Here is a 25,214-nt window from a genome sequence, read left to right on the forward strand (position 1 = left end):
CCAAAATATACTATTTCCCTAAACATTAAAGATGAATTTTCTTGCAATTTCCTAATTACTTAATTACTTGTTTTTAATTTTATAGCTCACGTTTTTTCCTACCCGATTAACCAAGGAAATATGTCCATCAAGATGAAATAAAAAAAAGAAAATCGGGAGATTGGAAAAACTTTGGTCGGAACTTTCTGGCAATCGGGCACAAAAATGAACATATCAGTGACAGTTCTCCCATTGAGCTGAGGTGAAAGCACTCTATTTCCTCAGGAGAAGCAAAAATTTTTCCTTGCATCAAATTCTAAAAGTAGCTTCTGAAATGAAGTCTTTCATACTGGACATTTAGTAGCCTAATGGATAATGTCCTTGGAAAATTTTTACAAAACATTGCATGAGACTCATTTCTTCAAATAAAATAGTCTATCTCAATAATATTAAAAAACAGCTAAGTGTAAGTAAGTAATTTTTTAGAAGTCTGAGTATTGAATTAAAAGATCTAGCCTACTTGTTCTGAGTTGATACTGTAGCAAAATTAGAGATGCAAGAGAAATGATGGGTTAATGTCTATTGGACTATCTTCCTTTTATGTTCATTTGAGTTTTATAGAAATAAATGTGAACATATGAAGCATGGTGAAAAGAGTTCCAACAATGCAAACTCAGGAAACAAACAGAACTCATATCACATAATGCATATACTCAGGATATGGGCCACCCTCACCTTATGCATAAAGCTTTGCTCTTAGGGTCTTATCTTTTATAGGTGCTTATTGAATTTAAGATCAGCATGCCTTGGAGAAATTAATTTCTTTTCTGGAACAATTAACAAATACTGCTCAGAGAAGTACCCGGAGAAACCTGAGAGTCAAAGGCTCACAACAGAATTACTAAGCAACTTGGAATATTTGCCTAAGGATTGATTTAAACATACTGGGTTCTTAAAATTTAACGAAAGCTCAGTATTCTCGACCAAATTGATTAGATTTCTTTTTCATAAAATACGTCTTTTTATCTTCAACACTAAGGATTTTATGATTTATGATGATTGGTATCTTAGTCATCTAGTGCTGCTATAACAGAAGTACCACAAGTGGATGGCTTTAACAAACAGAAATTTATTCTCTCACAGTCTAGGAGGCTAGGATTCCAAACTCAAGGTGTCTGCTCCAGTGGAAGGCTTTCTTCCTGTGTCAGCTCTGGTCCTTGTCATTAATCTTCCCCTAGTCTAGGAACTCAGTACAGGGACCCCAAGTCCAAAGGACACACTCTACTCCTGGCTCTTCTTGCTTGGTAACGAGGTCCCTCACTTCTCTGTTTGATTCACTCATCTATATCTCAAAACAGACTGACTCAAGAAACAACCTAATCCTGTAGACTGAGTCCTGCCTCATCAACATAACTGCCTCCAATCCTGCCTTATCAACATCATAGAGGTTAGCATTTACAACACATAGTACAGTCACATCAGATCACAAAATACTGGACAACCACATAATACTGGGAATCATGACCTAGCCAAGCTGACACACATTTTGGGGGGACAAAATTCAACCCATAACTTTCCACCCTTTGGCCCACAAAAATTCATGTCCTTGCCACATGTAAAACACTTTCACCACATCATATCATCCCCAAAGTCTTAGATCAACTCCAAGTCCAAATTCCATCCTGGGGCAAAATTCTTCTTCATCTATGAAATCTAGAATACAAGTTATCTGCTTCCAAAGTACAATGGTGGACTAGGCACCAGGTAGACATTTTCATTACGAATGGAAGAAACTGGAGGGAAAGAAGGGATAATAGGCACCAAGCAAATCAGCAGAACACATTATATTAGCTCTAAAGCCTTGAAAATAATCCTCTGTTTTCTAAGACCATTTAGACAATGGCCCTGCCCTCCAGACTCCGGGTGTTGGCCACACTCTCCAGATTCTAAGTGGTGGCTGCTCGGCTCTTGGCTTCAGCTCCACCTTTCAGCTCCAGTGGGACTGCAACTCTGGTCCTTTGCATTTAGATGGTCCCATCCTCCTAGTCTGGCTGAGTGGCAACACTACATCTGCAGTACCAGCAGGCCCCATTCTTCTGCCCCTTCTGCATGAAAGCCCCACTCCCTCAGCTTTGAGCAGCAGATCTGGCCTCATCCCACTGGCACTTGTGAATGGCAGTGCCACGCTCCGGAACCAAGTTGGTGAAGAGCTGACTCTTTGAAACCTAGGAGGTTGTGGCCCCACCCTCTGAGACCCAGTAGGCCGTGGTTCCACCACTCGAGAGCCCAGAGATTGTGACTCCAACCTTTGAGACCAAGGCAGCTCTGCTTCCTGTGTTCCTTGTCTCTTCAGCTTCAGTTTCCTGGTTGCTTGGCCTTTCAGCCCTTTAGGCCTCCTGGGCTGACTCAGCATCTTCCCTGCTCAGGCAAGTGTTCCTAAGCTCTTTAGCTCCTCCAATAAGCGCCTGGAGGTACCCCACTCCACCAGCAGAATACAAACCTCAGCCGGAAGGCACTCGGCAATATTGATCCATGAGTCAGCAAGCCTAGCTCCACCGATAAGTACCCAGAGGCACTCAGTTCTCTTGCTCCATGGGTTGGCTCCTGTACCATCTCACTCTGGTCTCCCGGTTCTGTTACTGCCATTTCTCTGCTGCTGCTTCTCACCATTTGTGCTCTCTGGCGTTACAACTCTCCTCACTTCCTTTTGAGGCCTCACCAGCATTGTCTTTGATGTCCATAATTCCATAATTCCAACAGTCTCTTCAAGGAAATCTAGGCTTTTACTGTTAAAAAAAAAAACAACTAAACCTGTTCTTATTGAGTCAATGCTGACTTATCATGACCCTACAGGACAGAATAGAACTGCCCCACTGGGTTTCCAAGGAGCAGCTAGTGGATTCAGACTGCTGGCCTTTAGGTTAGCAGCTGAGCTCTTAACCGCGGCACCACCAGGGCTCCAGGCTTCTACTATTAGGCACTTTAAAACTCTACTGGCCTCTATCTGTTAGAACAGCACCCCACTCTTGGAACCAAATTCTGTCTCAGTTATCTAGTGCTGCTATAACAGAAATACCACAATTAGATGGCTTTAACAAACAGAAATTTATGTTCTCACAGTCTAGGAGGCTAGAAGTCCAAACTTGGGGTGCCAGCTCTAGGGGAAGGCTTTCTCTCTCTGTCAGCTTTGGGGAAGGTCCTTGTCATCAATCGTCCCTTGGTATAGGAGCTTTTCAGCATGGGGACCCTAAGTCCAAAGGATGTGCTCAGCTTCTTCTTCTTCTTCCGGTAATAAGGTCCCTCTCCTCTCTGCTTGATTCGCACTTCTATATCTCAAAAGAGATTTACTCAAGATACAACCTAATCCTATATATTGTATCTTGAGTAACTGCCTCCAATCCTGCCTCATCAACATCATAGAGATTAGGATTTACAACACATAGGATAATCACATCAGATCACAAAATAATGGACAACCACATAATACTGGAAATCATGGCCTAGCAAAGTTGACACATATTTTTGGGGGACACAATTCAATCCATTACAACTGGTAACAGTGAACTGGTGAAAATGTGTAGAAAAGCATCACAATATTTTTGTTCTATGTAATGCATGATAGAGTCTATTTGGAAAAAAGACAAGAAATTTTGGCTATTTAAGCATACAAGATCTGCAGGGTCTGGATAACTCTATTGAAATAAGAATATATAATTACATATTCTAATGTCTGTATGCATTCAGTGAAGAATTAAAAATATATGCATTGAAATTTAAATTCTCTAGGGAAAGTGTAGATTTAACATGAACAGATTTTGTATTAACAGCTGCAGAAAATTAGTCATAGTGAATGCTAAGTTTCTCAAGTATAGCACCAATACATGTTGTGATACACCACTTCTATAGGAATAACTCTTTGACTTTCTTAATCAAATCGGTAGCAAACATATAGTTCAATATTTTATATATACTGTACTTAGCTTCTAGCTTAGAGACTCTAAATAGTCCACAAGAGCTAAGTTCTTAGTCCTTAGTCCACAAGAGCTAAGCTTATTGACTGCTGCTTTTATATTATGATATAGAATCACCTACATTAAAAACTTGTTTAGGCTGCTTTGTTGACTTGTTAAGTGTTTCCTAATAATAAGCATTTACAAACAACCACATACTGAAGATGATAGATTTTCTCAATGTCCTCTTTCACAAAACATGAGAAGAAAAGATTTTTGTTTGTTTAATTTTTGTTTAATGTTTAATTTTGTTTAATGTTTTAATTTTTAAAAACTGTCAATTTTATCATAAATAAATTTTTTAAATTATGTGAGTGAAGGACATTTTTGTATAATATTTAATTATAATTTTTATCTGTGCGAATCATGCCTTTTCGTATCTGCCGTAGGTAAGAATTAACATTCAAAATGGCACACAATCCTCCTTCACACTCCATAGCGGTGAAGCAATACATAAAACAAATCAAATTTCCAAATGTCAGTTAGATGGTAGATTTGTTATTTGCAGTAATACATTACTGAGGAATGTATAAAATAAAAATTGGCTAAACTATGATGTCAATTTTCATCCATGTCGTTCATTTAACATCGAATTATATAAGACTTTGCATTATTGCTTAAGCATTTCACTTCGTACAGCTCGTCTCCTCAACACATCTTGAAGATCTGGGAACTGTTCTATTTTCCTAATGAACAAGTTAGACATGTCTTAATATATCTCAGGACTTTATGTAATTTTATGCGTAATATATATCTGCTGAGTAAATAAACAAATCAACGAATGAATGAAAATTATTCAAAGTTAATTACTGTATCATTTCTATACAACATATTTTCTTCAAGACTAGTTTGTAAAACTCCTTAACTTTGTATTCGTCAACTTTTTTGTCCTTCCCTATACATACCAGACACCTAGTGGCGCACTGGTTAAGAGACAGGCTGCTAACCAAAAGGTCAGCAGTTCGAATCCACCAGCTCCTCCTCGGAAACCCTATGGGCAGTTCTACTCTGTCCTATAGGGTCGCTATGAGTCAGTATCGACTCAAAGGCAATGAGTTTTGGGTTCCATAAATACCAAAAGGCTATTTCAATAGATGCCTAATATTGCATATTAAAGGGAAGAAAAATAATAAAAACAGTACTTAATATAAAAGTTTTAAATATCCCTTAGAAAGTTTAAGAATTCTTCAAGAAAATATTTTTCTCTTAAAGAATGATTGATATAAATTTTATAACATGAAAAATGAAACACTTTTTACCAATGAAAAGGGTCTCTAAATAACATTAAAAGATTAGGAAAAAAAGTAGCAATGTCAGATACTAGTAAAAACAAGAATCTTGATGCATGATATTATTATCCTTATTGTTTTTGAAAAAGGAAAATATATATAGTGCATCATATTCTGAATGAGATATACTTAGCTGGAATTATACTTTACTTTCTAAGTGATCCTGACCTGAGGCTTTTACACCTATTTAGATATTATTTTGTCATCTGTCTCCTATTGTGCAGGTAAAAAAAAAAAAAAAAAGAGAAAACCCTTGTGAATCTTTAAGTAATTCAGTATGGAGAAAACAGCTTTGTTTTCTTCTAGCAATCTTCGTTCTCTTTTACATATACCAATTCTATTGTCATCATTTAGTTTAATCAGGTACAGCTATGCCATTTTTATTTTAAAATGCTTTATGTAAGACAAACTCCAACTCCAATGTAATTATCCTCAAAAGAAAGCAAAAAATTAAATGCAGTTTTCTGCAATTGTAAATACAATTGACTAAATAATATTTGACAGGCAGTTAATATTTTCAGAGTTAAGGTTTACTGACTGCTTAAGAGCGTGGCGGCTAACCAAAAGGTCAGCAGTTCAAATCCATCAGCTGCTCCTTGGAAGCCCTGTGGGGCGGTTCTACTCTGTCCTATAGGGTTGCTAGGAGTCGGAATCGACTTGATGGCAACGGGTTTTTGGTTACCGTGTGTGAGGAATGACTTTCACAGATTTCCTTTGATAACATAATTCTCATAGCTCTATAAATTAGGAGTTATTATCATTTCCAGAGGAGGAACCTGAAACAAAGTCAATTTAAGTAATTTGCTCTGGTCACACAGCCAGAAAGTGGCAGATACGGAACTTGAAACTAAGTTCTCTGGGCCAGAGCCTATGTGTATAACCACCTGGGAAGACTCGCCTCTCTTTCAAGAACAGTCATTTCTCCTTTAAAAAATATCAAAGACATTTTTATAAGCCAAGGCTTTGTAGAAAAACTGATAATAGACAGTGAATCTGTCACTTTTGTCATTCATTTCACAGGATTTTACATTTGCGAAATTATTTCTCATATATGACTTACTCCTTCAAACCTCTCTAAACTACCCCAACTCTTATTCTCATCACCCCCTCCCCAATAAATTAGAGGGCACAGATGACAAACACTAAGAACCTTGGCTTTGATGGAGCCTTCTTAAGATAAGCGTAGAAAGAGAGGTTTCAGAAAATTTCTAATACATTTCTGTTCACATGCATAAAAAACATAAGTGAAAAAAACATACATCCTCAATGCATGCACTATTTCTAGATATAACAATTAGAACAAAGTGAAGTAGAATGAAGTTCAGAAAACATGGATATCTAATACCCACCCAAGAAAGTAATCTAACGTCAGCATAATCTAATCCGTCTACAAAGCCCAGCTGAATATAAAGCTCGTGTTACCACCCACAAGCACACAAATAAACGGACCCCATACAACACAGCATTATTTTTCCTATGAGGATATTCATTCCCCGATCTTTATTTTCTAGGCTTGCTGTTTGTTAACCATTGGTATGAAAATATTACGACTTAGATGGATTCATCCATTTCCTTTCATTCCAGAGAAAGCCATTCTCACTTGTCATCTTCAGCAACAACTCATATTTCAGTCCAACACTTGATTAAACTCAGATCCACTTAAGTAGCACGGAGAGAAAGCAAACATGAAAGAGATGCTAGTTCTCATTGTGTTTTTTTTTTTTTTTTTTTTTGGTCATATGACCCTCATTTTCCATAACATGGTACCATGTGGGCCTGTGAGCACTGGTCTCACAAAGTATTCCTATTAAATAAACAAAGGGAATAAATAGTTCAGTAAGATGAAAAGGGGGAAAAAACAAACGAGCAAACAAAAACCCCTTTAACCTGACGTTATGAAAAAAATCAAAAAAAAGACACTAAGATGAAAAAAAAAAAATAGTGTCATGGTTTACATGTGGGATTTTGATGGAATCTAGGGCTGTGTTTTAATTCAAAACTCACCATCTCAAAACCACTTCTTTTCATCCGCCTGCAGGACTTGAGGTAAGTACGTATACGTTTTCTGGCACGCTCTTGATACTCAGGGAATTGTCGCCTGCATGAGTCAATGATAGCCTGGATCTTTTCTTTGGGCTGCTTAGAGATTGGGACCATTCGGTCCAAGTTTTCATCTACAAACAGCCTGACAAACATCTGTTGGCAAGAGGAAGACAGAGGAGAAGGGTTTGGAGGGCTGCTCTCTTCTGTTCCTAACTTCCTGTCTTGATTATCGATAGGAAAATACTCTTTTCTGGTTTATGCACTGGAGTACTTTGCAATGGAAAGCCAGGAATTTTAAGCAAACACTCTTTAAAGACTTTCTAAAGGGCTGGATAAAAATTAGAAAGGAGAGAGAAAGACAGACAAACAGACAGAAAATAATAGAATATTGTGTAGAAAAATAATCAGGAAATAACAGTAGACTGTGACAATCAAGCACCCCATAAAATTCTCTATTAATGATAAATAGGACTGCTACAGTGCTACACTACACAGTGTTCTAAACTCTGGAAACAAACAATCGACTCTTGTCATGCATAATTAGATAAGCTGGAAAAGCAAAAAAACAGAACAAAACAAAACAAAAACAAACTGATGACAGGCGTACTCTTCCGATGGATAAGCTGAGGCCCCCTTCATCCACTAGATAAACATGCATACTCACACAACACAACTCCAGTTTTCAGCTCACATTGGGCTTTAAAATTCTAAACAAAACACAGCAATTCTGGTGTCTGGTTGGCAAAGAGTGTTTCATGTACTTTTTAAATCCTTCTGTAAATTAAACAAACATGTCTCTAAAATAATCCACATTTACCAACAAGCAACAACATGAAAGTGAAGTGGCAAAAATGAAACCACACTGGGAGTGTGGAAGGACTCACATTAAAAGCTTTCAGCCGCTCAGCTTCCACTCCGTCTGTCTCGTTCACTTTCTCAGAATCCTCATGGTCGTCATGGTCGTCTTCGTCCTCATCTCCCCTGTTCAGTGACAGGTCCTCAGCACCTCTGTCTACACTCTCGTTTTTGCCCGAGTCGTAGCTTGAGTAACTATGCGCGGGCGACTGAAAAGAAAGGCGCGATTTAGGCATTAAGTTTTCCGCCCCGTATTACAAATTTTGTGCTTTGTTTTTAACTTCGACTGTTTCTCACATATCTTGTTTAAATGAGTTGGTAACTCTAGAGCTGTGGCTATTCTAATTAAATCAAAGTTCATTAAAGTTAAATTAAAAATGCATTTCCTCAGTCACGCTTGGTTACATTTCAAGTGCTCCATAGCCATAGGTAACATTTCTGTCATTGCAGAAAGTTCTATTGCACGTCACTGTTATAGAGCAATGACTGTCTCCATTTAAAATCTATATTCTAAAAAAAGTCAAAGCCGTTATCAACTTTGCAAGAGAATCATACAATCACATATTGTAGGAAATGGAAATCACATCAGAGCTTAGTCACTTTAGCTGTATTACTATTCTAAAAACAGATGAGAAAACTGAAGAATAGATATTTGTATTAACTTGCCCAGTAAGTACTGTACAATAAATTATTGATATTACAGTGTTTAAAAATGTTAATAAGACAATATGCTTTAAAATCTCTATAAATTGCCTATGAGTCTTAAAAATGACCTCTGATTTTGGTTTAGAAGAAAAGAGAAAAAATTAGGTTTTATCCTAATCACTGTTTAGTTCCTCCATATTCCAACACTATACAGCGGACATGCTGAATTTAAAGCCAGAACACTTAAATGAGTAACAGTGGCATGTATTCCAATATAAAAATCATTAGTTGTAAAATCTAAAGAAAAAAAATCATTTTTAAATATAAGCAGTCATTTCAAATGTAAACTGGCCTTTTTAATGGTCTAGATGGCAGAATGCAACAATATATAAGTATATAACAATAATGTATAAGTATATATATACTTATTCATATATATGTCTATGTACACTTACTATATATATATATGTAGGACATCTCAATAAAAAGTTAACTTGATTCTTTTTCCTTTTGAGATTACAAATATTCAAAATAATTCCCCCTGGGACACTTAGGGCTAATTTCAGAGTGAGTTTGGGAGAAGTGAGCTAGAAGTAAAGGAAATCCAAGAACATGGTGTGATATGGAGCTTGACTCAGCAGTGTGTAGCACAGTAATAAGCTATTTTACACAACCCCTTTGGGACCATCTCAATGGCCAACAATCATTACAGCATATTCTAGATGCTTTTGAAAAGATAAACTAAGATGTAGGAGAGCTTAAAGAGAAATGGTCTATACTTAATTTAATTGTGTAAAATGTAGTTTCTGAGATCTCAAATACCATAAAGCAAATAATGAAGAAAAGCAGGGGCAAAGGAAATGAGCACTTCAACCACTGTATGTATATTGGTTTCCTGTGAGGAGGTATTATCCTCCTTATTCTACCGATGAGGAAACAGTTTCAGAAAGGCTAGATAACTTCCTCTCATCTAGATAACGTTATAACTAGTATTTATATACCTAGTTCTGTCTTGAGCTAAAAGAGGTGGGGAAAAAAGTTTTTTTTTTTTTTTTTTACTCAGATTACATATTACATGTGCGTGTGTGTGTATAACTGAAAGAACATAAAATATTTGTTGGTTTAAAACCTGTTGCCATCGATTCCAACCCATAGAGACCCCATAGGGCAGAATAGAACTGCCCCATAGGGTTTCCAGAGAGCAGCTGGTGGATTTGAACTGCTGACCTTTTCGTTAGCAGCCGAACTCTTCATCACTGTGCCATCAGGGCTCCTTGTTGGTTTATGTATATGTTAATATGAATCCAGTAATAAATATATTAATATAATAATAAATATACTATTCTACCTAAAGAAATTGGATGTATTATCTGGTAAATCATCTTACAAAAGAGTAACCCTCGATTTATAAATCTTGGCTAATAATAAGCATTCTCACTTGCTCTAAAATCCCCTAGTATAATGTTTTTAATGAATTTCTTATTGCTTCACACAATTTTGCTTGTTTCTATTGGGTAAATTAGAGGAAAGATATCCTACTCTATAATCAAATGAAGAAAAACTAAGTTGTCTTAAACAAGAAACATCTATAGGAAGAAATGGCAATGAACTCTTTTTTCAACTGTAGGAATGAATGTATTTTGGAATATGATATATTTGATTTAGGAATAAAATATATTTAAGAGAATAAGCTTGTAAGGAACAACTTTAAGACCAACATGAAGAGCAGCAGTGATTTCTAAAAACTCTTGCTCCAACCCTCAAATATCTATTTCAATGTCAGTCACTTTTTCCTTCAACAAACCCTCAATGAATATTATTATACATCTGGCTCTGTGATAAGGTACTGTGCCATAGGGCATTATCTGTTCAGCAATTATTTACTGAATACCTATGACGTGTCAGGTACTCTTCCAAGTCTTTTACATACATTGTTCATTTCATTTTTAACTAACTAGTTAAGTAACTTTCCCAAAGTCACATAGCTAGGAAAAGAAGTCAGGATTTTAACCCCTGTAGTCTGGCTCTATTCTGTGCTCTCTCTCTGCTGCTCATCTGTCAGTTTATCATGTCATGGTGGCTTGCATGTTACTATGATGCAGGAAGCAATGTCAACAGTAGTTCAAATACCAGCAGGGTCACCCATGGTGGACAGGCTTCAGTAGAGCTTCCAAACTAAGGCAGACTAGGAAGAAAGGTCCAGCAATCTACATCCAAAGATAAGCTTATGAAAACCCTAACAATCACAATAGAATACTGTGTGATACAGTGCTGGAAGATGAACCCTCTAGGTTGGAAGGCACTCAAATTACACAGTGGCCGTAACAATGGACTTGAGTGTACCAACGATCATGAAGACAACACAGGTCTGGCAAGGTTTTGTTCTACTGCACATGGTGTGAGTCACCATGAGTCAGAGCCGACTCGATGGCAACTAGCAACAATAATGCTGTCTCAAAAGGATACCTACCGGGACGTTTTAATGTAATATTAGAAGGAATTAATTCCTAAGACTCTATTTTTTGGCACCAACTTTTAAAAGACAAGTACCTTTGAGATGAGACATATCAAACCCATGCCATTATTTATCATCTATCTCTGAATTTGCTTTTCAGATATTAAGTCAGCACATCCTTTGTTAATCTAATGGAGAACATGTGCTTTGTTTGGGTTGGAGGTTATTTAATAATGTATTCACGTGGTATGTTAAAATTTACATGGAACTTTCCCATCCTCATAGCTGAATGTCACAGCAGGACTGAGAGTGACCTTAATATATTCCTATTATATTTGATTTAACTAGTATTCAGCAAGTTTAACTGACTGGGCTAACCTCAGACACTAAGAAAGGTGGTAGAGCTAGAAGGTTAAGTAAAGGCTATCCATTCATCACTGGATAGAACTATTAGGGGTTCGAGAGTAGGAGGCCATTGGAGCTAGCAGAAACAATGAGAATGTTGGGTTTCTGAATCAGAGTAGATTCCAAAACGAGAAAAATAAATGCATAAAAGAGGATGAATGCTGACAAAGACAATTTTCACAAACACTGATAATGTGTCTGAGGCCAATAATGGGCCCTACCATATCTCTTACTTTTTTGTTGGTTCAGCATCTTTTCCTTCCATAAACTGCCTGTCTCTACCAGGTGAAACAGCTAAGCCTATGGGCCCAATCTTCCCTACTCAAGGCATCCATGCCTCAACTTTGCCTCTAGAGAGAGGGCTTGCCTGAAACTGAAATCCAGTTGAATCCATAGAGCTGAGCAGCATAAAAGAGTCCCAGTGATAGCCTTTGGACATCTAGATCCAATTGAAATCAGCTATTATACCATTCACTTCTATGATACCATACATTCCTATCTTCTTTTTTTTTTCACTTGAATTTGAGTTGGGTTTCAGTCACTTGCAATTGAGTCTTGAGTGGTACAGATATCAACCATTACAAAGCAACATTAACAACTCAGATTTCATACACAATAACTCAGATACAAAGATTGCCTCAATTAAATGGAGAATCATATCTCTGTAAACAGGAGAACCAAACCAAACCCACTGCCATGGAGTCAGTTCTGACTCATAGCGACCCCATAGGACTTCCAAGGCTGTAAATCTCTATGGAAGCAGACCATCATATCTTTCTCCCGCTGGTGGTTTCGAACCACTGACCTTTTGGGTTAGCAGTCGATGGCTTTAACCACTGTGCCACTGGGGCTCTTTGTAAACAGCAGAAGCTACCCTCAAATCTTTCAACAAGTAAAGTGCTTTTGAATAATCTTTAGAATGGGAAATTTTAAATTGGCACAATTCAAAAGGGCATCTTTGCAATGATAATATATGGGTAGCTTGTTTTAAGGAAAACACTAACATAACTATTTAACCAGAGGAGGGATAATCTAACTAGAAGAGATCACTGCAAATTAACAGTGAAATGAAGTTTTAAAACTACCTTATTTTTATAGTTCAGATAATTAACAATGTAAAATTACCTAATAGTCCATGGGTTTGAAAAGTATACTATAAACAATATATTTTTAAACTGCAATGTGCAATATTTGAAAAAAAATGTTATAATACAATTACCTGGATGCAAATACGCCAGGCTAATTCATTATTTCTACATACCACGTAAGAGACACAGTCTGATCACCCACTGTACACTGAACTACTTGGAGTCACAAAGGATTTGTAGCCCTTGGACATTCAAGGTAAAGATAGTCCAATCTCTACGAACTGAGAAAATCCAGGACCTAGACCTAAAGGATGATCAATGTTTTCAGAATAACTGCTTTTTGCTCTCATAATATAAATTGAACTTTCTTATAACTCTGAACTCTGCTTCTCAGCCTGTAGTGTCATTTTCTTGCCGCTCCCATTGCTAAAGATCTTTTAAGACCAATCATACTAAGTTTAATATCTGCAGATTCTCGCTTCCTACCTCAGTTCACTTCAATCTTTTCTGAAACTGGGAACTCTTTTTTTTTATTTTTTATTAACTTTTATTGAGCTTCAAGTGAACGTTTACAATTCAAGTCAGTGTGTCACATATAAGTTTACATACATCTGACTCCGTACTCCCACTTGCTCTCCCCCTAATGAGTCAGCCCTTCCAGTCTCTCCTTTCGTGACAATTTTGCCAGCTTCCCACTCTCTCTATCCTCCCATCCCCCCTCCAGACAGGAGATGCCAACACAGTCTCAAGTGTCCACCTGATATTATTAGCTCACTCTTCATCAGCATCTCTCTCCCACCCACTGTCCAGTCCCTTTCATGTCTGATGAATTGTCTTCGGGGTTGGTTCCCGTCCTGTGCCAACAGAAGGTTTGGGGACCATGGCCGCCGGGATTCCTCTAGTCTCAGTCAGACCATTAAGTATGGTCTTTTTATGAGAATTTGGGGTGTGCATCCCACTGATCTCCTGCTCCCTCAGGGGTTCTCTGTTGTGCTCCCTGTCAGGGCACCAACTAGTTCTTCTGGTCTCAGGATGATGTAGGTCTCTGGTTCATGTGGCCCTTTCTGTCTCTTGGGCTCTTAGTTGTCGTGTGGCCTTGGTGTTCTTCATTTTCCTTTGCTCCAGGTGGGTTGAGACCAATTGATGCATCTTAGATGGCCGCTTGTTAGCATTTAAGACCCCAGACGCCACATTTCAAAGTGGGATGCAGAATGATTTCATATTAGAATTATTTTGCCAATTGACTTAGAAGTCCCCTCAAACCATGTTCCCCAGACCCCCGCCCTTGCTCCGCTGACCTTTGAAGCATTCATTTTATCCCGGAAACTTCCTTGCTTTTGGTCCAGTCCAATTGAGCTGACCTTCCATGTATTGAGTGTTGTCTTTCCCTTCACCTAAAGCAGTTCTTATCTATTGATTAATCAATAAAAAACCCTCTCCCACCCTCCCTCCCTCCCCCCCTCGTAACCACAAAAGTATGTGTTCTTCTCAGGTTTACTATTTCTCAAGATCTTATAATAGTGGTCTTATACAATATTTGTCCTTTTGCCTCTGACTCATTTCACTCAGCATAATGCCTTCCAGGTTCCTCCATGTTATGAAATGTTTCAGAGATTCGTCACTGTTCTTTATCGATGCGTAGTATTCCATTGTGTGAATATACCACAATTTATTTACCCATTCATCCGTTGATGGACACCTTGGTTGCTTCCAACTTTTTGCTATTGTAAACAGAGCTGCAATAAACATGGGTGTGCATGTATCTGTTTGTATGAAGGCTCTTGTATCTCTAGGGTACATTCCGAGGAGTGGGATTTCTGGGTTGTATGGTAGTTCTATTTCTAACTGTTTAAGATAACGCCAGATAGATTTCCAAAGTGGTTGTACCATTTTACATTCCCACCAGCAGTGTATGAGAGTTCCAATCTCTCCGCAGCCTCTCCAACATTTATTATTTTGTGTTTTTTGGATTAATGCCAGCCTTGCTGGTGTGAGATGGAATCTCATCGTAGTTTTAATTTGCATTTCTCTAATGGCTAATGATCGGGAGCATTTTCTCATGTATCTGTTGGCTGCCTGAATATCTTCTTTAGTGAAATGTGTGTTCATCTCCTTTGCCCACTTCTTGATTGGGTTGTTTGTCTTTTTGTGGTTGAATTTTGACAGAATCATGTAGATTTTAGAGATCAGGCGCTGGTCGGAGATGTCATAGCTGAAAATTCTTTCCCAGTCTGTAGGTGGTCTTTCTACTCTTTCGGTGAAGTCTTTAGATGAGCATAGGTGTTTGATTTTTAGGAGCTCCCAGTTATCTGGTTTCTCTTCATCATTTTTGGTAATGTTTTGTATTCTGTTTATGCCCTGTATTAGGGCTCCTAGGGTTGTCCCAATTTTTTCTTCCATGATCTTTATCGTTTTAGTCCTTATGTTTAGGTCTTTGATCCACTTGGAGTTAGTTTTTGTGCATGGTGTGAGGTATGGGTCCTGTTTCATTTTTTTGCAGATGGATATCCAGTTATGCCAGCACCATTTGTTAAAAAGGCTATCTTTTCCCCAGTTAATTGACACTGGTCCTTTGTCAAATATCAGCTGCTCATACGTGGATGGATCTATGTCTGGGTTCTCAATTCTGTTCCATTGGTCTATGTGTCTGTTGTTGTACCAATACCAGGCTGTTTTGACTACTGTGGCTGTATAATAGGTTCTGAAGTCAGGTAAGGTGAGGCCTCCCACTTTCCTCTTATTTTTCAGTAGTGCTTTGCTTATCCGGGGGTTCTTTCCCTTCCATATGAAATTGGTGATTTGTTTCTCTATCCCCTTAAAATATGACATTGGAATTTGGATCGGAAGTGCGTTAAATGTATAGACGGCTTTTGGTAGAATAGACATTTTTACTATGTTAAGTCTTCCTATCCATGAGCAGGGTATGTTTTTCCACTTAAGTATGTCCTTTTGAATTTCTTGTAGTAGAGCTTTGTAGTTTTCTTTGTATAGGTCTTTTACATCCTTGGTAAGATTTATTCCTAAGTATCTTATCTTCTTGGGGGCTACTGTGAATGGTATTGATTTGGTTATTTCCTCTTCGGTGTTCTTTTTGTTGATGTAGAGGAATCCAAGTGATTTTTGTATGTTTATTTTATAACCTGAGACTCTTCCAAACTCTTCTATTAGTTTCAGTAGTTTTCTGGAGGATTCCTTAGGGTTTTCTGTGTATATAATCATGTCATCTGCAAATAGTGATAACTTTACTTCTTCCTTGCCAATCCGGATACCTTTTATTTCTTTGTCTAGCCTAATTGCCCTGGCTAGGACTTCAAGTATGATGTTGAATAAGAGCGGTGATAAAGGGCATCCTTGTCTGGTTCCCGTTCTCAACGGAAATGCTTTCAGGTTCTTTCCATTTAGAGTGATATTGGCTGTTGGCTTTGCATAGATGCCCTTTATTATGTTGAGGAATTTTCCTTCAATTCCTATTTTGGTAAGAGTTTTTATCATAAATGGGTGTTGGACTTTGTCAAATGCCTTTTCTGCATCAATTGATAAGATCATGTGGTTTTTGTCTTTTGTTTTATTTATGTGATGGATTACATTAATGGTTTTTCTGATATTAAACCAGCCTTGCATACCTGGTATAAATCCCACTTGATCAGGGTGAATTATTTTTTTGATGTGTTGTTGGATTCTATTGGCTAGAATTTTGTTGAGGATTTTTGCATCAATGTTCATGAGGGATATAGGTCTATAATTTTCTTTTTTTGTAATGTCTTTACCTGGTTTAGGTATCAGGGAGATGGTGGCTTCATAGAATGAGTTGGGTAGTATTCCGTCATTTTCTATGCTTTGGAATACCTTTAGTAGTAGTGGTGTTAACTCTTCTCTGGAAGTTTGGTAGAACTCTGCAGTGAAGCCGTCCCGGCCAGGGCTTTTTTTTTTGGGAGTTTTTTGATTACCGTTTCAATCTCTTTTTTTGTTATGGGTCTATTTAGTTGTTCTACTTCTGAATGTGTTAGTTTAGGTAGGTAGTGTTTTTCCAGGAATTCATCCATTTCTTCTAGGTTTTCAAATTTGTTAGAGTACAATTTTTCATAATAATCTGAAATGATTCTTTTAATTTCATTTGGTTCTGTTGTGATGTGGTCCTTCTCATTTCTTATTCGGGTTATTTGTTTCCTTTCCTGTATTTCTTTAGTCAGTCTAGCCAATGGTTTATCAATTTTGTTAATTTTTTCAAAGAACCAGCTTTTGGCTTTGTTAATTCTTTCAATTGTTTTTCTGTTCTCTAATTCATTTAGTTCAGCTCTAATTTTTATTATTTGTTTTCTTCTGGTGCCTGATGGATTCTTTTGTTGCTCAGTTTCTATTTGTTCAAGTTGTCGGGACAGTTCTCTGATTTTGGCTCTTTCTTCTTTTTGTATGTGTGCATTTATTGATATAAATTGGCCTCTGAGCACTGCTTTTGCTGTGTCCCAGAGGTTTTGATAGGAAGTATTTTCATTCTCGTTGCTTTCTATGAATTTCCTTATTCCCTCCTTAATGTCTTCTATAACCCAGTCTTTTTTCAGAAGGGTGTTGTTCATTTTCCAAGTATTTGATTTCTTTTCCCTAGTTTTTCTGTTATTGATCTCTAGTTTTATTGCCTTGTGATCTGAGAAGATGCTTTGTAATATTTCGATGTTTTGGACTCTGCAAAGGTTTGTTTTATGACCTAATATGTGGTCTATTCTAGAGAATGTTTCATGTGCGCTAGAAAAAAAAGTATACTTTGCAGCAGTTGGGTGGAGAGTTCTGTATAAGTCAATGAGGTCAAGTTGGTTGATTGTTGTAATTAGATCTTCCGTGTCTCTGTTGAGCTTCTTACTGGATGTCCTGTCCTTCTCCGAAAGTGGTGTGTTGAAGTCTCCTACTATAATTGTGGAGGTATCTATCTCGCTTTTCAATTCTGTTAAAATTTGATTTATGTATCTTGCAGCCCTGTCATTGGGTGCGTAAATATTTAATATGGTTATGTCTTCCTGATCAATTGTCCCTTTTATCATTATATAGTGCCCTTCTTTATCCTTTGTGGTGGATTTAAGTCTAAAGTCTATTTTGTCAGAAATTAATATTGCTACTCCTCTTCTTTTTTGCTTATTGTTTGCTTGATATATTTTTTTCCATCCTTTGAGTTTTAGTTTGTTTGTGTCTCTAAGTCTAAGGTGTGTCTCTTGTAGGCAGCATATAGATGGATCGTGTTTCTTTATCCAGTCTGTGACTCTCTGTCTCTTTATTGGTGCATTTAGTCCATTTACATTCAGGGTAATTATAGATAAATAAGTTTTTAGTGCTGTCATTTTGATGCCTTTTTCTGTGTGTTGTTGACAATTTCATTTTTCCACATACTTTTTTGTGCTGAGGCGTTTTTCTTAGTAAATTGTGAGATCCTCATTTTCATAGTGCTTGACTTTATGTTAGTTGAGTTGTTACGTTTTTCTTGGTTTTTATCTTGAGTTATAGAGTTCTTATACCTTTTTGTGGTTACCTTATTATTTACCCCTATTTTTCTAAGTAAAAACCTAACTTGTATTGTTCTATATCGCCTTGTATCACTCTCCATATGGCAGTTCAATGCCTCCTGTATTTAGTCCCTCTTTTTGATTATTGTGATCTTTTACCTATTGACTTCCATGATTCCCTGTTATGTGTATTTTTTTTTTTAATTAATCTTAATTTGTTTTTGTGATTTCCCTATTTGAGTTGATATCAGGACGTTCTGTTTTGTGACCTTGTGTTGTGCTGATATCTGATATTATTGGTTCTCTGACCAAACAATATCCTTTAGTATTTCTTGTAGCTTTGGTTTGGTTTTTGCAAATTCTCTAAACTTGTGTTTGTCTGTAAATATCTTAATTTCGCCTTCATATTTCAGAGAGAGTTTTGCTGGATATATGATCCTTGGCTGGCAGTTTTTCTCCTTCAGTGTTCTGTATATGTGGTCCCATTCCCTTCTTGCCTGCATGGTTTCTGCTGAGTAATCAGAACATATTCTTACTGATTCTCCCTTGAAGGAAACCTTTCTTTTCTCCCTGGCTGCTTTTAAAATTTTCTGTTTATCTTTGGTTTTGGTGAGTTTGATGATAATATGTCTTGGTGTTTTTCTTTTTGGATCAATCTTAAATGGGGTTCGATGAGCATCTTGGATAGATATCCTTTCGTCTTTCATAATGTCAGGGAAGTTTTCTGTCAGGAGTTCTTCAACTATTTTCTCTGTGTTTTCTGTTCCCCCTCCCTGTTCTGGGACTCCAATCACCCTCAGGTTATCCTTCTTGATAGAGTCCCACATAATTTTTAGGGTTTCTTCATTTTTTTTAATTCTTTTATCTGATTTTTTTTCAGCTATGTTGGTGTCGATTCCCTGGTCCTCCAGATGTCCCAGACTGCATTCTAATTGCTCGAGTCTGCTCCTCTGAGTTCCTAGTGCGTTGTCTAATTCTGTTATTTTATTGTTAATCTTTTGGATTTCTACATGTTGTCTCTCTATGGATTCTTGCAACTTATTAATTTTTCCAGTATGTTCTTAAATAATCTTTTTGAGTTCTTCAACAGTTTTGTCAGTGTGTTCCTTGGCTTTTTCTGCAGTTATCCTAATTTCATTTGTGATATCATTAAGCATTCTGTAAATTAGTTTTTTATATTCTGTATCTGATAATTCCAAGATTGTATCTTCATTTGGGAAAGATTTTGATTCTTTTGTTTGGGGGGTTGGAGAAGCTGTCACGGTCTGCTTCTTTAAGTGGTTTGATATGGATTTTTGTCTCCGAGCCATCACTGGGAAACTAGTTTTTCCAGAAAATCCGCTAAAAAAAAAATGTAGTCAGATCCCTATCAGAGTTCTCCCTCTGGCTCAGGCTATTCAGATGTTAATGGAGCCGCCTGGGGAGGGTGGGGGAGGGAACAGAGAGATAGGAGAGTAGCACCTCAGAATATAGCCAGAGTTGCTTGTCTTGCTTGGAATGACTATTATATCTGAGACTCCTGCGGGGCGTGTCGCCTATGTGTGCTGGCTGTGTGGAGATTGCCCGGGGGGGGGGGTCTGGCCCGCTGGAGTCACGGTCAGATCCTCCGCTTCCAGCCCCACGCCCAGCGTCAAGGCTCCCCTACTGGGACGGTGCACTCTCGACTCCAAAATCAGTCACTGCCTCCCGGGGACTTCTCATCCCTCCAGCCACGTGGTCGTGCCGCCTCCGAGAACCAGTTGGGCCTCCTCCCGGTGTTAGTTCAGATGGGTGGAGCAGGTCCCCATGCTTGTGCCGTGACTGAGTGTTCCGGCTGGGACGCTGTTCTCCCCGCTCCGATATCAGTCGCTGCCTCCCAGGGACTTCTCCTACCGGCTGCGTTCCACGCCGCCCGCGCGACCCGGCTGGTCCCCTTCCCGGGGTTAGTTCAGGGGGGTGGAGCAACTCTCCGTGTTTATACCGTACCTGCGTCCAGTCCAAATCCGTGCGGGACGGTTCCCCGGCTCGGACACTGCTCTTTCTGCTCCAAGACCAGTCACTGCCTCCCGGGGACTTCTCCTACCGGCTGCGTCCCACGCCGCCCATGGAACCGGCTGGTCCCCCTCCCGGGGTAAGTTCAGGGGAGTGGAGCCGCTCTCTGTGCTTGTGCCGTACCTGACTGGTACGCTGGCTCCAGGCTCTGGAAACAATCGCTGCTTCCCCGTATTAGTTCGTTCTCCGTCTCTAAATCTGTGTTTGTTGTTCAGGGTTCGTAGATTGTTATGTATGTGATCGATTCACTTGTTTTTCCGTGTCTTTGTTGTAAGAGGGATCCGAGGTAGCGTCTGCCTAGTCCGCCATCTTGGCTCCGCCTCCGAGTTAATTTTTAAATTGCCATTTTTAAAAATTTCCTACCAGTTACTTTTGCAAACACTATTCATCACCTGAATCTACTGAGAAATTTTAGCATCATCAAAAATGTTAGGAGTAGGAGTCCCTGAGTGGTACAAACAGGTGTGCACTAACTGAAAGGTTGGAAGTTCAAATCCACCCAGAGGCATCTTGGAAGAAAGGCCTGGCAATCTACTTCTGAAAGACGACAGCCATTGAAAACCGTACGGAGGCAGTTTTACTGTGAAACAGGGGGGTCACCACAAGAAGAAATTGATTCGTGGTAACTAGAACTGATAAAAATATCAATAATAAAAGTGTGATGACAAAATATGATCCTGATATGATAAAAATAAAGCATACAGCACCACCTAAAAAGCAAACTTGGCCCCCCAAATTGACCCTGAATCTAATCAAGCCTCAATCTAGAGGCAGTGGTTCTTAAACTGTGGCTGCAAGACCAGCGTTATCAGCACATCCTGGGAGCTTGTTAGAAATAAAAATTCTCAGGCCCCACCACAGACCAACCGAATCAGATGCTCTGGGTTAGTGCCCAGCAACCTGTCTGAACAAGCCTTCCAGGTAATTGTGACAAACTCTCAAGTTTGAGAACCACTAGTGTGAGAGCCACTAGTCTAGAGCTAACTTCCCTTCATATTGATATTTCAGATAAAAGAACAAGTTAAATAATGCAACAGAAAGCAAACACACAATCCAGAATATGTAACATTCTATAGGACAATTGACCCAGGTTCTGCAATAAGTTAGTGCTACAGAAAAAAAAAGGTGGCACATATTAAAAAAGACTTAAAAGACGTAAAAAAAAAAAAAAAGAAAAAGAACATGCACCTTGTTTGTATCATGATTCAAATAAACCAAAGACAAAAAGGTACTTTTGAGAAAATTGGCATTATTTAATTATGATGGGGGTAATTAGATGATAACATGGAATTATTGATTGTGTTGGATGTAATAAGCCAGCTTTTGGTTAAGTAAATATTTATGTAAGGTAATGTCCACACTTGTTAGATAGACAGGATGAGGTATGAAGGAGTGAATAGGACGTCTGAGATTTGCTTTAAAATAGTAAAGGAAAAAAAAAAAGTGAAAAAATAAGTGTGGGAAAATCTTAACTGCTGAAACTGGATGATGGGTATTAGTGGGTCTTTGTATCATACTCTCTACTTTTGAGCACATTTTAAACTTTCAAAGTAAAAAGAGTGAAACTCTATGAATGCCATGAGTGGCTTCGGCTCCCCTCATTATGACTTTCTACCAAGACATTCATTTATTCAACAACATTTAAAGAGCATTTACTTCATACCAAGGAGGCCTGGTGGCCCAATGGTTAACGTGCTTGGCTGCTAACCGAAAGGTCAGTGGTTCGAACCCACCAGCAGGTCCGAGGGAGAAACCTGTGGCAGTCTACATCTGTAAAAATTACAGCCTTGGAAACTCGATGGTTTCCAACTTCTTCCACTCTGTCCTGCAGGATAATTCTACAACAACTTTTTTTTTTTTTTTTAACTTCATGCCCGGCATTGCCCTAGGTTTACAGAAATGAGCAGATCCAAATTATGGGTTGCCTAAGCTTATAAAATTTGGGGGGGAGGGGAGGCTCACTTGAAAAATTGCATACAAAAGTGAATATTTATTTAAAATGAGAAAAATCACAATAAATTACAAAATTTTTAAAAAGCTGATAAATACCACAAACATGACAAAATACAGAAAAGTTATATTTCCTAAATCGATTAACTCCCTGGTGCATCTCTGTATTACATCTTGATTTCGACACTTCTTGGTCCTATGTTCTTGCATTACCTCTTCATATGACATGAAACTTGTAACAGTATATTCTATAGAGCTAATAGACAAATAATTCAGTCTTCAGGCAGTCTAATCGGAATGTATTTTTTATTGTTGAGAGTTTAGAAGTCTTCTTTGGTCTTCAAATTAATTATTGGTAATATCATGCACATTGTCAGGTTATTTTCAGTTTGGGGAAACCTTTAATCAAGTTCCTTTCATGTCTGAGTGGTAACGTTTCAGGGCGTTTCAAGTTTTCCTTAATTAATTTGTCACCCATGTCTTCATTAAAGTGACATTTATAAGTTTCACGCTTTCTTCATTGATAGATGTATTTTCTGCCAAATCCAGCAGGAAACTCAGTCTTATCCCAATGTGTTTATATGATTCATTTCTCTTCATTAATTGGATTATTTCTTTCTCCTTAAGAAATACTGCCTTTGGTATCATCTGATTTTTCTTATTACAGGTCACTCCTCAATGTCAGAATAATGCCTATTGATTTCATTTTTCATCTTCATTGATTTGTCATATTCCATTAATGTTTTATCTGAATTTTTCCTCAATTCTTTATTAAATAAATATAAAGATGAAAAACTAATACATCCTTCATTTGTTTCCAACTTAAGAGCCTGTTGTATCTCCATTGTTTTATCCAAAAGACCTAAAGCATCTTCCTAAATTGTAGTTGAAAAATTATTATCCAGTGTGTGACGGTATCTCTATAAATTACTTACAAATGCATGTGAATCTATAATTATCTCAAAACAAACATTTAATTAAAATGTCATAATCCGGCTATATCAAAGTCCTTGAATTATTTTTTAGCGCCTCGTTTGTGTTTACTTCTCATCTTTGAAAATATATTTTTGAGTGCTTAAAATATTTTTGTTTACGTATTTCAAGGCACAGATAGCTTTACAATGAGTAGACTTTTCCTACACTTAGACTTTTTTAAAGAAGTAAACTTGAGTGTTTAAAACATTCCATCTACAAACAAAACTGAGAAAACATAGAACTTGCAAAATTCCTAAGTAATCCATAACTTCAGGTGCTATAAACCACAAAAAACCAAACCCATTGCCGTCGACTTGATTCTGACTCACAGCGACCCTACAGAAGCAGCTTTTTTCTCCAATGAGATTAAGAGAAGGCGCTTCACGTGGCCTACATCTACATTCTAATTAGTGCTTTAAATGAGGACTTTGTCCTCACTGTTCACAGCAGCTGTGTTAAGGAAAGACTGACCAGCAATGTGCTCAATCCCAGTTTACAGACTGACCAGGAATATACTCAATCCCAGTTTATAATTATCCAGAAATGGTTTTATGGTTTGAATAAAGATAAAGGTAATAGCTTTTGGTTGACAAAAAAAAAAGTCAAAAATTATAATAGTAATGCACAAAAACTGTGAACTGATCAGTTTGTCACATTGGCAGAGAGCGCAACAGAGAGAGAGGTATGTGGTATCTGGTTCACTGACTTACCATTTTATACATATTTCTCATTATTTAGTCGATTCTGACTCACAGTGCCCCTATAGGACAGAGCAGAACCGCCCCATTGGGTTTCCAAGGAGTGCTGATGAATTTGAACTACTGACCTTTTGGTTAGCAGCCGAGCTCTTAACCACTGGGTGACCAGGGCTCCAGAATCACCCACAAGACTGGTTAAAATATAGTTTGCTGAACTCCATTCAATCATTCTGGGCTAGCCCTCCAGAATTTCGATTTCTAACAAATTCTCAGATGATGCAATGCTGCAATTCTGGGGATCAGACTTTGAAAACGGCTGCAGCAGTATATCAACAGGGAACTGCCAGAAAGTCAGGCAGGTTTCAGAAGAAGATGTGGAACCAGGGATATCATTGCTGATGTCAGATGGATCCTGGCTGAAAGCAGTGAATACCAGAAAGAAGTTTACCTGTGTTTTATTGACTATGCAAAGGCATTTGACTGTGTGGATCATAACAAATTATGTATAACATTGCAAAGAATGCAAATTCCAGAACTCTTAATTGTGCTCATGAAGAACCTTTACATAGATCAAGAGGCAGTTGTTCGGACAGAACAAGGGGATACCGATTGGTTTAAAGTCAGGAGAGGTGTGCATCAGGGTTGTATTCTTTCACCATACTTCTTCAATCTGTATGCTGAGCAAATAATATGAGGAGCTGGACTATATGAAGAAGAACTGGGCATCAGGATAGGAGGAAGACTCATTAACAACCTGCATTATACAGATGACGCAACCTTGCTTGCTGAAAATGAAAAGGACTTGAAGCACTTACTAAAGAAGATCAAAGACCACAGCCTTCAGTATGGATTGCGCCTCAACATAAAGAAAACAAAAATCCTCACAAATGGACCAATGAGCAATATCATGATAAACAGAGAAAATATTGAAGTTGCCAAGGATTTCATTTTACTTGGATCCACAATCAACAGCCATGGAAGCAGCAGTCAAGAAGTCAAAAAACGCATTGCATTGGGCAAATCTGCTGCAAAGGACCTCTTCAAAGGGTCGAAGAGCAAAGATGTCACCCTGAAGACTAAGGTGCCCCTGACCCAAGCCATGGTATTTTCAATCACATCATATGCATGTGAAAGCTGGACAATGAATAAGGAAGACCGAAGAAGAATTGACGCCTTTGAATTGTGGTGTTGGTGAAGAATATTGAATATACCATGGACTGCCAAAAAAACGAACAAATCTGTCTTAGAAGAAGTACAGCCAGAATACTTCTTAGAAGCAAGGATGGTGAGACTGCATCTTAC

The 25,214-nt window shown here is 38.0% G+C and overlaps 1 protein-coding gene across 5 annotated transcripts in view; it reads right to left on the reverse strand.

Annotated features, from left to right (window-relative positions):
• NOL4 (nucleolar protein 4) overlaps positions 1-25,214 on the reverse strand; it is a 409,694-nt gene that overhangs the window by 86,948 nt on the left and 297,532 nt on the right. For 3 of the 5 annotated variants that reach the window (XM_049901605.1, XM_049901609.1, XM_049901608.1), the window contains one exon: positions 8,206-8,385. In XM_049901605.1, coding sequence (XP_049757562.1) covers positions 8,206-8,385 — 180 coding nt within the window. Of the gene's footprint in view, positions 1-7,282; positions 7,475-8,205; positions 8,386-25,214 lie in introns of all 5 variants that reach the window. The other 2 variants (XM_049901604.1, XM_049901606.1) reach the window with 1 other exon arrangement.

This window comes from Elephas maximus, chromosome 11 (genome assembly GCF_024166365.1).
Source record: "Elephas maximus indicus isolate mEleMax1 chromosome 11, mEleMax1 primary haplotype, whole genome shotgun sequence".
In the NCBI taxonomy this organism is placed as follows: Eukaryota; Metazoa; Chordata; class Mammalia; order Proboscidea; family Elephantidae; genus Elephas; species Elephas maximus.